This window comes from Neoarius graeffei, chromosome 12 (genome assembly GCF_027579695.1).
Source record: "Neoarius graeffei isolate fNeoGra1 chromosome 12, fNeoGra1.pri, whole genome shotgun sequence".
Classification (NCBI taxonomy): domain Eukaryota; kingdom Metazoa; phylum Chordata; class Actinopteri; order Siluriformes; family Ariidae; genus Neoarius; species Neoarius graeffei.
In genome coordinates, this window is record NC_083580.1 from 15,412,695 (window position 1) to 15,430,306 (window position 17,612).

Below are 17,612 nucleotides of genomic sequence, written 5' to 3' on the forward strand. Positions count from 1 at the left end.
TTTCATTTTCTTTGGGCTTTCTGAAATCAACACAGGGTCAAAAATATACATACAGCACACCTGATATTTGGGTAAAATGTCTCTTCGCAAGATTCACCTTGACCAAACATTTGTGTTTACCATGAACAAGCTTCTGGCAGAATTCTGGTTGGATATTTCACGACTCTTCATGGTAGAATTGGTAGAGTTCAATTAAATTTTTTTTTTCTTGACATGGACTCGACTTATAAGCACGGTCCATAAATTTTCAACAGGGTTGAAGTCAGGACTTGTTTTAAGCTTAATGTTAGCCTGCTTTATCCTTCACAACCAGCTCTGATGCGTGTTTGGGTTCATTGTCCTGCTGTAACTCCCAAGTCGTGTTCAAGTTTCTGATGGTTTATGCTGAAGAATTCTGAGGTCGTCCTCCTTCTTCATTATTCCACCCGCTTTGTGCAATGAACCAGTTCCACTGGCAGCAAAACAGCCCCAGAGCATGATGATCCTACCACCACCACCAGCTGGTACAGTGTCCCTCTGTACATGGTGGTCATTGTGGCCAAACAACTCAATCTTTGTCTCATCAGACAATACAACTATCCTCCAGAAGGCTTTTTCTTTGTCTGTGTGGTCAGCTTCAAACTTTAGTTAAGCTTGAAGGTGTCAAGTTTGGAGCAGGGGGTTATTTCTTGGATAGCAGCCTCTTAGTCCATGGTGATCTGAGCTGTAAACAGTAATCCATCAGCTTCCAGTTCATGGCAGGGCTGTGCCATGGTGGTTCCCAGCAGTGTTGCTTTCGTTAACGATGACGAAATGATTTCGTTAACGCACCTTTTTTCATGACTAAAACGAGACAGTGACGAGCTAAACATAACTCTTTGATCACGAAAATATGACGAGACGTATCTGTTGTTTTCGTTGACGAGACAAGACAAAAACGTTAGTGGGTTGGCTATAGGACTATCAAAATGCATGGCGTTTCCTCCAACGGTGCATGCAACCTGTCTGCCAAATGCTGAAAATATCAGCAATGCACCTGTATCCGGTCCTTGTTTGGTCACGCCTACCACCAGGCATGTCTGGGCACAGTGCACACCGGGGCAGCCACACACAGTTCATGGACCATTGGCAACGCCAGCAGAAGGGCTTGGTGGGCAGAAAAGACGCGATGATTTATGGACATACTTTACACATAATCAAGCAGAAAATAAAACGGAATGCCTTGTAGTGGGAGACAGAGGTGCACGCTGTGGCTATAAACTACGTGGCAAGAATACGACCAACCTCAAGAGGCATCTAAAGGCTCACCATGCTGCTATTTCTGCGACGGTAAGTTAACGTTACAAGAAGTCCTGTTAACAGATCATGTACACGTTTGCTGGCTTTGGTTAATGTCACTCAACAATCGGTCTGTGATGAATTTCCTTTGAAGTTTTCCAAAATACCGTGACCTGGCGAAAATGAATGGGACCGCTAGCTTCATGCTAAAGTTGGCTTGGTTAAGCTAACTTAAATTCAATTAACATGTCATGAGTAAAACATGTCCTGCAGGGATTTTTGGTGGAACAGCAACTGAATGCTGTGTCATATATTGACCTATATTTGAGTTATTGTGAAACATACGGGGGGAAATGTAGCTTTTCAGACCTGTTGCTGTGCCTTAATATGTCTAAATGAGCAGCAGCACATCTGGCTACTCTAACATTAGCAGCATGTTTAGCCATCATATTTACATTAATGGACAGCGTGGTCATCTTCTAGTTGTGTGTTCATCATGGCATGTTTGTGCTCTATCAGCGCATTGCGACATGTTAAACGGAGGCAGAAACACAAGTCTGTGAACAATGGAGCATACACACTAGCAGACATCCCAACCTGCAGAAACTCATTTCAGGGAGGTGTCGTGACGCATGACTTTTTTCCCATCGGGGGGGGGTCACGACACCTCCCTGAAATGAGTTGGGATGTCTGTAAACCAATCAGGATGCTCTTTGTCTAGCATGCGCTACATGAACAGGCACACATGCAGTCTCTCTCGCTCTCCCTCGCGCACTCCGTCATATGCATGATGCAGACATTAATGTTTTGCGTGCACGCTCTTGCTCGCTTGCTCTAGATTCCGGGAGATATTATCCAATTTGCGGGCATCAGGGAGCTACTATCAATATGCGGGAGACTCCCGGAACTTCCAGGAGACTTGGGATGTCTGCACTAGACAGCGTTTTTGTAGAGAGCATGCACACTAGACAGCGTTTATGTAGAGAGCATGCACACTAGACAGTGTTTATATAGAGAGCATGCGCACTAGACAGTGTTTATGTAGAGACCGTGCGCACTAGACAGCGTTTATGTAGAGAGCATGTTATGCACAACCTGTCAACCTCGATTACAATTTCCTATCTCTGTATTGGCCTAATTTAATGTTTTAAAGTAATTATTTTTTCGACTAAAATGAATGACTAAAACTGGACTAGTTTTCGTCGACTAAAACTAGACCAAAACTATCAAGGATGGAATTGACTAAAATGTGACTAAAACTAATAAGCATTTCGTCCAAAAGACTAAGACTAAAACTAAATAAAAAATGGCTGCCAAAAACAACACTGGTTCCCAGGTTGTTCCTGACCATCCAAACCAATTTCCTTTCAGCTGAGGGTGACAATTTGGGTTTTCTTGAAGGAAAGTGACTTGGCAAAGTGACTACACCTCACAATAACTTGTATACTATTGTTTGAACTGATTTTGGAATTTGCAGTTGTTTAGAAATGGCTCCAAGAGACATTCCGGAGTTGTGCATATTTGCGATCCTCTTTCTCAGATCTGCACTGAGCTCCTTGGACTTTCCCATTGTATTGTGTGTTGGCCAATCCAATGAGTGCTGTAAACAAACCCTTTTTATGAAGGCACAGAGAAGCTACCAGCTGTAGTCAATCATGATCACTAACAGGAAGTTAAGAGACATCGGCCTTGACAAGACAGACATTTTGGAAGTTTCAGCGCCTCTGAATTAGTGAGTGTATGTAAATGCTTGACCCTGTATGTATAATTTTGACCCTGTGTTGATTTCAGAAAACCCAAAGAAAATGAAAACTTGTGCACCAAATTCTAGTGTTATTTTTTTTTTAATTAAAGATGTATGCTGGGCGGCACGGTGGTGTAGTGGTTAGCGCTGTCACCTCACCAGTTAGAAGGTCTGGGTTCGAGCTCCGTGGCCAGCGAGGGCCTTTCGGTGCAGAGTTTGCATGTTCTCCCCGTGTCCGCGTGGGTTTCCTCCGGGTGCTCTGGTTTCCCCCACAGTCCAAAGACATGCAGGTTAGGTTAACTGGTGACTCTAAATTGACCGTAGGTGTGAATGTGAGTGTGAATGGTTGTCTGTGTCTATGTGTCAGCCCTGTGATGACCTGGCGACTTGTCCAGGGTGTACCCCGCCTTTCGCCCGTAGTCAGCTGGGATAGGCTCCAGCTTGCCTGAGACCCTGTAGAACAGGATAAAGCGGCTAGAGATAATGAGATGAGATGTATGCTGTACAATCATTCTGCCACAGGAAAAGAACAGTTCAAAGAAATTACTGAAAGCCCAAATATTGCCATGACATTCATATCCAAGATGACATTCATGTCACTGTATGTAAACTTCTAACCAAAACTGTGAGAAGACTCTGATGAACTCTGACATGTGTTTATATGTGTTACAGGATACATGAAGGTGACATGAAGAGAACAACGACAAATGTTTTCTTCTTTCTCATGAGTTCGCTCTTTCAACTTTATGATTAACAATTCTTATTGTTTTAAATAGATCAGAGAGACAAAATTATACTTGTGTTGCTCAACTTAGACTTGAAAACATCTCATTTTAAATAATTTTTTTCCCCCCAAGTGCTGCTACTTTGCCCATTTCGGCCACTTATTCTTCAAGTTTAAGTGTTTTTAATATCCTCCATCCCATAAAAGTCATTTTCTTGTCTATAATTATACTGGTTTTGGATTCAATTCTTTAAGTGTCCATGTCTGGAACATAAAAATGACTCTAGAACCAAAAATTAAACTTGATTATATAGAGTAGATCTAAATAATGAGCTTGTTCAAGAATATGTAATGCGACAATAAAAAAAAAAAAAAATGCTGATTTACTTTATGGCTTTATTTGTCTGTGAGAGAGATTTTCTGTAATTTTCACATTATTTGATTGCTCTGTTTTTAAAAACTACTAGAACATGATATATCTGTGGTCCAGGGTTGGATTTGTCAGTAGCTCAGGCACCTGGGATAAGTTTTTGAGTGCAGCAGATGAGTAGCTTGGTGGTGTTGTGGTTAGCACTGTCGCCTCACAGCAAGAAGGTTCTGGGTTCGAAACTCATAGCTGACAGGGGCCTTTCTGTATGGAGTTTGCATGCTCTCCCAGTGTCTGTGTGGGTTTCCTCTGGGTGCGCCGGTTCCCCCCACAGTCCAAAAACATGCAGTTAGGTAAACTGGTTACTCTGAATTGTTCATATATGTGTGAACAGTTGAGAGGAGAAAGCTTCTATAATAATCCAGTAGAAGGCAAAGGGAAACTATTACTGTAATTTTCCCTAGAAACTTTGACGGCTGGAAGAAAAAAGCATCCAAGTATCACTATAGCGATATGCCAAATAGAGAGAGATGAGGAAATTGTCATATAATTCACCACAGCTCATTTTGTTTGACTTTTTAAGGGGTTTTTTTTTAGCGTTAAATTGTTACTACTGCAGCATTCTTTCTTACCAGAAAAAAATATGATTGTGAGTAACAGGAATGAATATTAGGGTACGTTAGGTCTTTTAAAAATCAGTACTGTATTTAGATGCACATACAGTACGTGCCCAGCTTTTATACAATCTAGCTATCATTTCTGATATGAAACGAGCTCATTAAACACATTCAGAGTTCAGCAAGAAAAACAGAAATTTCTCGGTCCATTTACTTTTGCTCATTTTTAATTTCCTGACAACATTTGAGTCTGTGTATAATAAAAGAAGTCAAGAAAATGAACACAGAAAACATGCTGATCCACTTACTGAATATGTATTTTCATATCCTTAATTATAAATCCGGGATAAATAAAAAATGTTGAAGCCTTGTGCTGGCAGAAAATGCATTATGTCCATTTCAGGTTGTTTACCCCACCCTTGGAGTACGTTACTAACAGAACGTCGTGGGGTTTTTTTTGGGCTGCTGTTCTGTATTTTTGAAATTGAAACTTGTTTATAAATCAGGTGAGACTGAATAATTTGAGTCCTGTGCTCACTTGATCTGTTTGTTTTCCGTTTTTTTTTTTTTTAATTCTCTGGTCAGGGTTTTAGCTCGTGTGCTCATACTATCCAGTTTGCGTCAAACCTTTTTGAGAGGCTGAAGACAAAAATACACAAATTATCACCAAACACTTTATTCTATCATATCAAACAAATCCAATACTTGATATTTACTATTTAGGAATACAGTCTTTAAAATGGTGTCAGAACCACTGGCAGCTGTTTCCGAAATCCTGATATGAACACTGTATCTTGTTCTTACGTATTTACTTTTTTATTTTCAATAAAAAGATGAAACAATTTAAAGGAAAAGCTGTGGAACTTGTAGTCGAAAATGCGAGTTCAAGAACTATGATGTGTGTATTAATTTGATACTGTATGTAAGGAGAAGAAGAAAAAAAAAAAACACTGTCCTTCAGGTGACTGAGACTGTTAATGCATTCTACTGAACATCAGATGATGATGAAAATAATCTAAGTCACATGCTACGGCCTTATGATCACCTTCACTACTTTAGTAACGTAACTGTTATTCACTTAAAGTATGATGGAACTTTATTTGAAACCTGCAAATTTTAACAGTAATAAAAGTCGACTAGGATCAGTAATCTTTACCCAAGCTATGATGAGAAGGTGATAGAAAATGGAGAAAGGTGTGATATAATAATTATCATTACAATGACGGACGATGTAACCACTTTTTCTCGTCAGGGTTTCTGTGCGAGGAGCGTGCTCAGTTTGATTTTGCCATCCATCGATGCTGTAAGGCAGGTTCCACAGTCCACAGCTGAACACCAGTCCACCGTTACCACAGGAGCTTTATGCCCTCCCAAAGACAACACACTCTCCAGACCTGCGTCTCCCTTATTCAGCTTAAGACACAAAACACACACAATTACGTCAACCATTAGTCAATCAGTACATTAAAATATACATTATAGTGTACAATATTTATTCTGAGAATTTAAACCAGGGGTCACCAAACTTTTTTCTCTGGGGGCCACATTGTCATTCCTGACTGTGATGGGGGGCCGGGGTCGGGTCAGCTATATCACAGAATTGTATGACCCAGACAAATATGACTACCAGCAGGCCTCATTGTGTAGTAGAGATTACTAGCCTGGCACAGCCATCCCCACTACTATATCCCCACTACTATATCAACACTTGATTCCTGGCACATATTTGTTTATCTTTACTAGTGGTTTGCAAAAGTAGTAATCGAGTCTTCACACTTTGTTTTAATTTGAAATACCACTGATATTCCATTTATTTATTTTCTAATAAAAATAACATCAAAGATGTCAAGGTAAGAAACATCTGCCTAGTTGAGGTGATTGACACTGGCAAAGGTGAGTGGAAAATTATAAATTGTAGGTAGGCCTGTTGATATTATTAATAATATTAATAATAATTGTGTGCAGCACTTAATAAAGGTCAAATAAATAGGCCTATAAAATAAATACATTTTTAAAAAAAAGGTGAAATTATAATAATATGACCAGTAGATCAATAGATCACAGCAGTTGCGCTGTGTCCTGCATGTCATTGCTCTCATCCATGGCCAAAGCAAAAAACTCGAATTCTGACGCTCTCTCATTCAGCTGGTCATACACGTTGTCCCCCAAATCTTCGGTTCGCCTGGTCATAGTAGGTGTGGAGAGACTCACCGCGTCGAGCGCATCCTTCTTGTCGGGACACACCTCCTCGGCCACAGCAAGCATGCATACTTTAACAAAGTCCCCAAGAAATCCTGTCTTCTCTTGTTTGCCCTCGCAAACTAGCATACTCTTTGTGGCGGGTTTCGTAGTGACGATGCAGATTATATTCTTTGAAAACCGACACATTTTCTTTACATACAAGACAAACTGCACGGTCCTTACACCGAACGAAAAAATAATTGGTGGTCCACTGTTCTTTAAAAACTCTGCACTCTCTGTCAGCTTTTCGCTTACCGCTAGCCATTTTGCTGTCCTGAACACTGACAGTTCTCTGCGCATGCGCTGCCTGTCACTGCTTGATCGCGAGCATATGACGAAAATTCGGAAAATATGAATAGTTCATTTTATAACTAAATATCAATTTGAATTGATAAAATCAACAAAATACAAGATGCAGACATGTTATTATTTGCCAAAAAGCAATTTAAAAAAATAGGCCATGACCACTTTTGGGGATTGCCTCATAGGGCCGGTTCAAGTGGTGGGGGGCAGAGGGGCCGGTCAAAGGGGGGTGGCGGGCCGGAGTCGGCCCGCGGGCCGTAGTTTGATGACCCCTGATTTAAACTGTCTGAACAAACTGCTAACTTTATACTTTTTAAATATGAAGCCTTTACTGCAACTTTTGGCAATGAACAGACCGAAGATAGACTGAAAATAACTCAGAATTTAAACTAATCTTCATTTTCAGGCAGAAATATAAAAGATTCCTTTTCAACCAAAACCCCCAGTAAATATTAAATTATCCTGTAGATTGGGTTACACTGATCTTTTACGACACAATGTTTAAAGCTGTCTGCAAACTCATACATGTCAACCTATACGGAATGTCCGTATTTTATACGGATTTGATTCAATAAATGTAGTATACGGGCGTACAAATAAAGTTATACGGATTCTTTAAAAAAACTTCAATATTTATTTAGAGCTATAGTCAATTCCCACGATGATAAAAGAGCACATAACATTTACAAACGTACTGTACACCACAGAAAGCACAGACAGTCAGTAAAGAGTCTTATGAAATCGCGCGTTATCTTGTGGTAGTGAGACTTCGTTCCACTTCTGATCATGCGCACACCGCATTGCGAGAATCCCGCCAACCGGGAAGTAACATTTTGTTTGAAACGCGTATTTCCACCTGAGCGGCTTTCACTAGCGACTGAAAAGATTCTGAATGGGCACTCCGGCAAGATCAACACAGACACTTGCTGTGACATGCAGCCTAGTGAGGTGTTGGTGCAGAGTGCTAAAAAAGCTGTCATGGAGTACAATTCAGAACATTAGAGTGACACTTTGTGTTTTTGTCAAACATTGGAGCTTTGTATTCATTCTGAAGGTTTATTGTTATTAATATTGAATAAAAAGTAACTGGGATATATCATTGTTAATCATCATTCAAATTTTAGATAAATTATTTTAATTTGCATCTTATACGGATTTTATAAGGGAAATACGGATTTTGGAGGTTGGTTATACAGGTTTGATTGACCAAAGGTTGACATGTATGCAAACTTGACAACAAATTAGCAAATAATAATAATAATAATAATAATAATTTACTGCACCGAGTTAATGCAGCTGAAATTAAAGACCAAGAAATTAGAATTTGCTAAATTAGGTATTCACTTGGCATGTAATGATTCACCTAATTCACAATACTATTCAAGATACTTAAAAAAAAGAAAATGAATTAAACCATTACCAAAAAAAAAATTTGCAAGATTAATTTTCCTATTCTTTATCAACTTAAATATTCCTTTTGTTAAATTACAAAAAAACAAGCTCAACTGTGAGCTACTGCTCACTTGCGTACCCCCCGGCTCATATTAGAATGCAACCAATCGAAGGAATAGGACACTTATTATGAATGTTGACTTCAACAAATAATTAACCCTGAATCAAGTAAGTAAAGAGCAGCGTTCTCTCCTCAGGGATTTCAAATAGCATCCTGGTAAACTGCCATTCTGAAATCGCATTTTGCTTCTTGAAATAGCGTCAAAATACCACCTTATATGTTTCGTAAATACATTGTCGGTAAACAGGAAGTCGATGTGGGACAGACCTGAAAACGGTATACACGGTATAGAACCCCAAGCTGAAGTTTGGTACCAAATATCAAGCAGTTGTGATTTGTAGTTGCTGAGAAAAATGTTACGAAAATTTTGTAAATCCACCCTATACGTTTCGTAATTTTTTTTTCCAGCCCTACTAAAAATCATATTGTATGACGTAGGTCTTCTGAATAAAGATTCTTCCTACTTCACATTATAAAACACATTTGCTTTCATGGAGCTGACAAATGTGATAAAACTTGTGTGCGCGCTCACCCGATGGATGACTCCTCCGTTACTGGAGCAGGTTAGGACGTGCTGTCCCTCTGAATCAAAAGCGAAAAGTCGTCCACGAGGCACCTGGACCTGCTTATATCCACTGTACCCAGACAGCACAAACGGTCCCACGGCATCCTGCGATAACAAGTACTCTGACTGTTTCACTCCAGAGCGGTGGATGTTCCACTGGATGAACTGGAGCACAAACACACATAGAAAGTGTACTTTATTCAACACTGACTCTCAAAGAGAGAAGGGAATTAATTCTTCAAGTAGTAAAGAATGACTAAACTATATTTAAATAAACTTAGCTGATAAAATCCTTGATAGTAGATTTAACACATACACACCTAGTATAGTACATACCTATATACAGTGGCATGCAAAAGTTTGGGCACCCCTGGTCAAAATTGCTGTTACTGTGAACAGTTAAGCAAGTTGAAGATGAAATGATCTCCAAAAGGCATAAAGTTAAAGACGACTCATTCCCTTTATATTTCAAACAAAAACAATTTTCATCTTTTACATTTTCAAAATGACAAAAAAAAAGGAAAAAGGCCCGAAGCAAAAGTTTGGGCACCCTGCATGGTTAGTACCTAGTAACACCCCCTTTGGCAAGCATCACAGCTTGTAAACACTTTTTGTAGCCAGCTAATAATCTTTCAGTTCTTACCTGCGGGATTTTCACACATTCGTCCTTGCAAAAGGCTTCCAAGTTTCTTGGGCTGTCTTGCATGCACTGCTCTTTTGAGATCTATCCACAGGTTTTCAATGATGTTTAGGTCAGGGGACTGTGAGGGCCAGGGCAAAACCTTCAGCTTGGGCCTCTTGAGGTATTCCATTGTAGATTTTGAGGTGTGTTTTGGATCATCGTCTTATTGTAGGACCCATCCTCTTTTTAACTTCAACTTTTTTATAGATGGTGTGATGTTTGCTTCCAGAATTTGCTGGTATTTATTCAAATCCATGCTTCCCTCGACCAATGAAATGTGCCCTGTGCCACTGGCTGCAACACAACCCCAAAGCATGATCGATCCACACCCATGCTTCAGAGTTGGAGAGGTGTTCTTTTCCTGGAATTTGGCACCCTTTTTTTCTCCAAACACACCTTTGCACATTGTGGCCAAAAAGTTCTATTTTGATTTCATCAGTCCACAGGACTTGTTTCCAAAATGCATCAGGCTTATTTAGATGTTCATTTGTAAACTTCAGACGCTGAATTTTGTGGCTCGGACGCAGGAACAGTTTTCTTCTGATGACCCTCCCATGAAGGTCATATTTGTTCAGGTGTCGCTGCATAATAGAACAGTGCACCACCACTCCAGGGTCTGCTAAATCTTTCTGAAGGTCTTTTGCAGTCAAACAGGGGTTTTTATTTGCCTTTCTAGCAATCCAACGAGCAGTTCTTTCAGAAAGTTTTCTTCATCTTCCAGACCTCACCTTGATCTTCACTGTTTCTGTTAACTGCCATTTCTTAATAACATTACAATCTGAGGAAACAGCTACCTGAAAACACTTTGTTCTTGTAGCCTTCTCCTGCTTTGTGAGCATCAATTATTTTATTATTTAGAATGCGAGGGAGTTGCTTAGAGGAGCCCATGGCTGTTGATTTTAGGGACAAGTTTGAGGAGTCAGAGAATTTATCCAGCTTTGAAATCTGCATCATCTGACCTTTCCTAACGAAGAATTTGAACAAGCCACAGCTCAATAAGCTAATTAAGGTCTGGAACCTTGGTAAAAGTTACCTGAGAACTCAAATGTATTGGGGTGCCCAATAGGGTTGGGCGGTATCCAAATTTTGATACCTTTAAACTGTCTCTGTGTTTTCCCGGGGTATACGGTATTACCGAGAAAAAAATATTTTGTTTCGGCCTACTGTGTAACGTGCGCCTATACCGGCGGACCTTGTCCAGACCTGCGCCTATGCCTCAAATGTACTATTTAAAAGCAGCATAGCGAATTATGTGCATTGTGGTATGGATTACGCAGCAAAGCGAATTTTGTGCATTGATGAATGGATTAAGAGATATTTCAAAGCATCACGCAACTCTTCCTTCATCTTGAAAATAGCATTCAACTGTCGTTTACACATGTCTGCGTTGAAACGCCATTAGCATCACTATTTCACCTACTCCATCAAAAAAAGTACACGATGAGCAGGATCATACCCTTTCAAGCATGGGAAATAAAAAAAGAAAAGAAAAAGAATCAACCAACACCCAAGTCTGTTTAGACTGCGCGATAAACCATATTCTTCAGCGCAAATGAGGCGAACCTAATTCAAATGCGTGATAGCTGCACAAGGCAAAATCATATGGGCCCACGTCATGCCATGGCGGGGAAATTAATAATCAAATGGCCTTACCTTGCTTAAAACGTTGTCTTGATCACATAACTCCTTACAATTATTCCACTTAAATCCATACGGTTTAACACACCCAACAAAGATAGCAAGCGCATTGCTAATTCCCACCAGAAACCGAACAGTTTACGCTACGATGTTTTCTTCCGTTTCTTCAGTAGATGACATTTCAAACGTTTATTACCCACATCCCAAATGTCATACGTTATATTATTTTACCTTGTTGTTACTCATGTAACCTACTCAAAACACAACTCATTGGAGAGATCTCGTGGAAGTGGAGTACCCCAGGCTATGGTGTGCCTTAGGGGACATATTAGCATATTAGATTTTTTTCGATTTTGCGCGGTCATTTACATTATTGCTGGCTCTTCCTTTTCGTTTGGTTTGAAACCAAAATATTGCCACACTGCCGATGTTGTATTTTTTTTTTTTGCCACTAACTCGTTATCTTGACTTGCCATCTTTCAACCGCGGTCTCAGTCTCTTGCGAAGCTTTCTGTCAGACTCCAAATGTCACGCAGGGTTGCCATGGTAACGACATAAACAACCCTGCACGCGATGAGAACTTCTTTAGGAAATTGATAGAATTAGTGAAAATACGATCACAGTTATTCGGGATGATCTTCAATTTATTATTTTATATTATGACCTCATGTACTCCATATTTATTTAGATATTATTATTTTTTTTTAAATGACGGTAATGAGACCGATACCGTTGGTACTTTTGGATACCTCGGGATACCTTCTTACCGTAATACCGCCCAACCCTAGTGCCCAAACTTTCGCATGGTGTTCCTTTTCTTTTTTCACTCTCCAATTGTACAAAACAAAAATAATACACAAATCTTGCAGAAAACGCTGAAAAGAAATGTCTCGTCTTTACCTTTATGCCTTTTGGCGATCAGTTCATCTTCCGCTCACTTAACTATTCACAGTAACAGACATTTTCAGTAAGGGGTGCCCAAACTTTTGCATGCCACTGTACACCTAGTAGACAGACACGCACAGACACACTTACCTTCCCGTCCTCTCCAATACTGAACACAGTGTTTTCATCATAGCTGAACTCAACACTGTACACTTCACCATCATGAGCCTTCCAACTCATAACACTTTCATACTTCTGCATGTCTGTATGGGACGACAGATGAGATGTGTTACAGTATGTCAAGGACTGGACATATTACAAAGATATTAAAGCTAGACTGCCTTTCGGATTTTTCAAGTGCAGGTCATAAAAAGAATTTTCCCGACATTTAATTTTTTTGTTTGTTTAGTGGACCGAAAACTTCTGAATTCCAATCACAGACTTCCAATTTTATTAGTTTTCTTTTAAAAACAGAACAATTAATGAATTTAGAGCCATGTGGCCCTAAATTCTCTGCTATTTTTTCCTGCTTCACTATGACCCAATTCAAGATGCTACGTCATGCATGACGTGGTGGGCTTTCCCTGTTCGCACACGGCATTGTGGGATACAAATTTGAAACAGGAGAGAAAAATGGAGGATGCGAATGAAACGTCAAAGACCAACTACAGTAACGGAAAGCAAGAAGAAAAGACATATCATATATGAAGGAAACGAAACGCAGGACCAAACTAATAAATATCAGCGGTCAGTGAGCACCTCGGTGTGATCAGCTGTTCGTTTAAGCCAGTATCTCACTGGGCTGCGACAGCTTGTGACAAATTGCGAACGTCATTCACGAGGGAGTTTCAAAAGTGTCTTGAAACATTCACGGGGCTTCTCAATTTCCTCACGAGTCGCAAAGTGTCGCTCCTTTGTCGCTGAAATTTTGAACATGTTCAAAAAATTCGTGCGACAAAATTTCTCTCAAAATAGCCGCAAATGCGTCGCTGGTGTCGCAAAACCGTCATGAACCCTTCTCAAGTCAGTTTCCTTGGGACAGGAAGTGCGAGTGTCAGTTGCAATAAAATATGCGAATATCAATTCAGTGTGATTCCAAGTGAAAATTGTCGCTAATTCGCATATTTTATCGCAATTGTTGTGTCTCCAACTAGTCGCAGGCTGTCGCAGCCCAGTGAGATACTACCCTTAGCGACAGAATGATGGAACAGTCAGTGCACGTTCAAAGGTAAACCTGCGCATGCGCACACGGACTTCCTCTGTCTGCTTGACTGCGTGAAGCGGGCGATTTCATGCATATTATTTGCTCGGGAATCAATTTAAATTAAATAACTTCCCAGCCACAGAATGGCCTGATATTTAGTGAGATATTACAGAAATAAACATACATCACAACGACCAAATTTCAGAGGGAACTAAATTTCACCGATTTGATGAAATCGAAAGGCCGTCTAGCTTTAAAATATTGGCTATAGAGTAATACTGTAAAATAAATTGAATAGGAAATACATGTCTGACATAATACATTCTACTTTAGTGTCCACATTTTTCAAATTTTCTAACAGCGATGATAATAACTGAGCAATAATCTTACCAAACAGGCGTATGATACCGTCAGCAGCTCCAGTTACTAGAAGATTCCCGTTGTGGTTGAACGCAATGCAGTTTACCGCTACAGGCCCTGGCTCTAGCGCAAACTGCAGCTATTATAAAAAATAAAAAATAAAAAAAATCACACCCACACCAATCAACAATACAGAATCACAATGTGTACTATAGCATCACACACACTGTAAGGCATTGTATACAACCAAATCTCTTGGCTCCAAGTAAAACAGCAGCTACACAACATAACAGACATCGTCACACTCAAATAGTATTATATTACATCATGACATCACAAGATCATACAATAAGACTGGAAGAACTCAACACAAGCTACCACCAAACCTCACTATAAAACACTTAAGTTTTAATGAATATGAATGCGTGTGAATAACATGCACAATACCGAGAAGCAGGGGTGTAGTGGGCGTGGTACGTGGGGGTACGCCGTCCACCCACTTCTCCCGAGGTGAGATTAAAAAAAAACAAAAAAAACCTGTCATTCAATGGCCTGAGTTTATATGCTCTACAGTAAGTGACACGTGCCTTTGTGCTCATCATCAATGCCCCCTCCCCAATCGAAAGTTACATAAAACGTAGCGACGCAAAGTAGAATGCATTCTAAACGCAGCCGAGATGTGTGTGTGTGTGTGTGTATGTGTGTGCGCGATTTCCGGGCGTTCATGGTAGCAGCACCGAGAGGGCAACAGAACTGATATAATCGCCTGCCTGGTCATCCTTACGCGGATAATTTCACCACATACTGTATTATATATACGATTTGAAATTCATAATCTTTGTGGCCTTCCTGTTGAGTGTTTTGTTGTACATCCAAAAATGTGAAATGACAATAAATTTAAAGAAATACTCAAGTCTTTAAGAAGGAGTGCATGGTAGGGCTTAACCCAATGGCTGCATGCCATGTATTTTGTATACGCAGGTGCCTCAATCGCGCCAGACTAAATGCTTGATTTATTCGATTGGTGCCTTTTATAATAAATTTCAGCCCATTGCTGGTTTGTATGCGATGTGAGTGAGTGACGTGACTTTTTTTGAACTTCTGGACACATGCTGTAGCTGTTGCCACGGCAGTAAGTAGGCTAGTAAAAATATCGAATTCCGAATGCAGCTCGGCTCAAATGAACATGAATCGAACATGAACAAAGGTGTTTGTGTATCAATTTCCAATATTTTGGCTTCACGCCTGATAGTCCATGTTAAACCTATGCAAGGTTTATGTTGAGTTCCAGCAGCAGAGTGGTGCTGTCTACGACGATGCATTCGGAAGGAGAAGGCGAATTTGTTCCTCTTTAGCCATTTCGGCATATTTATTGGAGACAAAATAAACCGCGGCTTTTCGCCATAACAGTTGGGCTGTACTGACAAACACGAATGAAAATTACACACATAAAAATGTCTGAAAAAAAAGTGTCTTCTTGTGCCCTCGTGTTGTTAAAAGAACGTAACATTTATACAAATCATTCATACCAAAGGCTACCGCTTCTGACATGATATCAAATCGATGACGTGACGAATCGCGTACCCCCACTTTAAAAATCTCCACTACACCACTGCCGAGAAGCACATGGTCTTGAAAAAGAACATGATTCCACAACACAGCCCATTATAGTGCAACACCAGAACAAGAACCGCAGTTTTTACCTGTTGTTTGACAGTCTTAGTGTCCCAGAGCAGCAGCTTTCCGGAGGTGGGCTGCATCAGATGTGGCGCTGTTTCTGACATGCTGCCTGAACGAGCCACAGGAGCTGCTGCTGAACACACAAACGATGTTCCACTAGGACTGCAGGTTAGGGATAGTATCCTGAAACACACACATACATAAATATACTGTATGGGTGTGTGTGTGTGTGTGTGTGTGTGTGCGCGCATATATATCACACTATATAATTTATTATATCCACATTCACTGGATATGAGCAATCATGCGCTCTGATTGGCTACTCTACTATGAGGCTATCAGCTCATATACGGTGAGTAGAGAAACCGAGGATGAAATAAAATCTCTACTCGAAGACAAAACCCCCCAAAATTAAAAAAAAAAAAATGTAAAAAATAAAAATTTAAAAATGGAAAGAAAAAGTGTTTGACGGTAAAAAGTCTAAAGTCCTTCCTGTGCCGCGCGTTGGGCAGCACCAATCTCCATTTCCATAGCCCTCGGCCTCTCGCCTATACAGCAAGGGCTACAATGGGGGATGAGTCCTCTGGTAACCGTAAGAGTTTGACTCCCCACTCACATCTGTATTGCAGCGTGCCTTGCCAGACAGCAGTAGGTACAGCGCCCTCCACAATTACTGGCACCCCTGGTTAAGATGTGTTAAAACAAATTCAATTTTTATTGCAGAAGCATAATCTCACACTGAAAACTGTAGAAAAATGCAACCCTTAACTCAAGTGAATTTAAAAAAAAAATCCCTGACTAAGAAATAATTATTTTTCATAAAATCACCTGTTCCACAATTACTGGCACCCATAACAATTCCTAGAAAATAAATGTAATTGAAGCATTTCTGCCATTTCTACTGTAGTTTATAAAGTTGATCAGAGTATCTAGGAACCTTTAATTAGTAATTCATCACATCCTGTTTCCCTGGGGTATAAAATATGATGTGACACAGAGGCCTATTTCTCTTATCCACTCTTCAACATGGGAAAGACAAGAGAACACACCGTTCAAGTAAGGCAGATGTGTGTCGACCTTCATAAGTCAGGCAATGGCTACAAGAAAATAGCCGCTCGCCTACACCTGCCCATATCTACAGCCAGAGGAGTCATCAAGAAACAACTGGAACAGTGGCAAACAAGCCTGGACGAGGATGCAAGATTATCTTGCCACCACGCACAGTGAGGAGGATGGTAAGAGAAGTAAAAAGTTCTCCAAAGCTCATTGTTAGAGAACTGCATCAAAGAGTAGCATCTTGTGGTCACAAAGTCTCCATAACAACCATCAGGCGCTATCTACATGCCAACAAGCTGTTTGGGAGGCATGCAAGGAAAAAGCCTTTTCTCACTTACAAGCATAAACGTAAACGTCTGGAGTTCGCTAAGCAGTACTGGGACTTCAACTGGGACCATGTGCTTTGGTCAGATGAGACCAAGACAGAGCTTTTTGGCAACAAACACTCTAATTACATCACAAAAGATGAGTATGCGGAAAAGCACCTCATGCCCACTGTGAAGTATGGGGGAGGATCGGTGATGCTGTGGGCCTGTTTCTCTTCCAAAGGCCCCGGGAACCTTGTTAGGGTGCATGGCATCATGAACTCTTTGAAATACCAGAACATTTTAAAATCAAAATCTGTTGGCCTCTGCCCGAAAGCTGAAGATGGGTTGTCACTGGGTCTTTCAGCAAGATAACGACCCTAAACGTGGCCAAATCTACACAAAAATGGTTCACCAGACACAAAATCAAGCTCCTCCCATGGCCATCTCAGTCCCCAGACCTCAACCCAA

General features: G+C 40.4%; 1 protein-coding gene across 2 annotated transcripts in view; it reads right to left on the reverse strand.

Annotated features, from left to right (window-relative positions):
- Positions 1-5,369: 5,369 nt before the first annotated feature.
- wdr91 (WD repeat domain 91) overlaps positions 5,370-17,612 on the reverse strand; it is a 54,967-nt gene continuing 42,724 nt past the window's right edge. For both annotated transcript variants that reach the window (XM_060935580.1, XM_060935579.1), the window contains 5 exons: positions 15,804-15,963; positions 14,131-14,239; positions 12,687-12,799; positions 9,299-9,496; positions 5,370-6,122 (listed from right to left, as the gene is read on the reverse strand). In XM_060935580.1, coding sequence (XP_060791563.1) covers positions 5,958-6,122; positions 9,299-9,496; positions 12,687-12,799; positions 14,131-14,239; positions 15,804-15,963 — 745 coding nt within the window. In that variant the 3' untranslated portion in view covers positions 5,370-5,957. The remainder of the gene's footprint in view (positions 6,123-9,298; positions 9,497-12,686; positions 12,800-14,130; positions 14,240-15,803; positions 15,964-17,612) is intronic.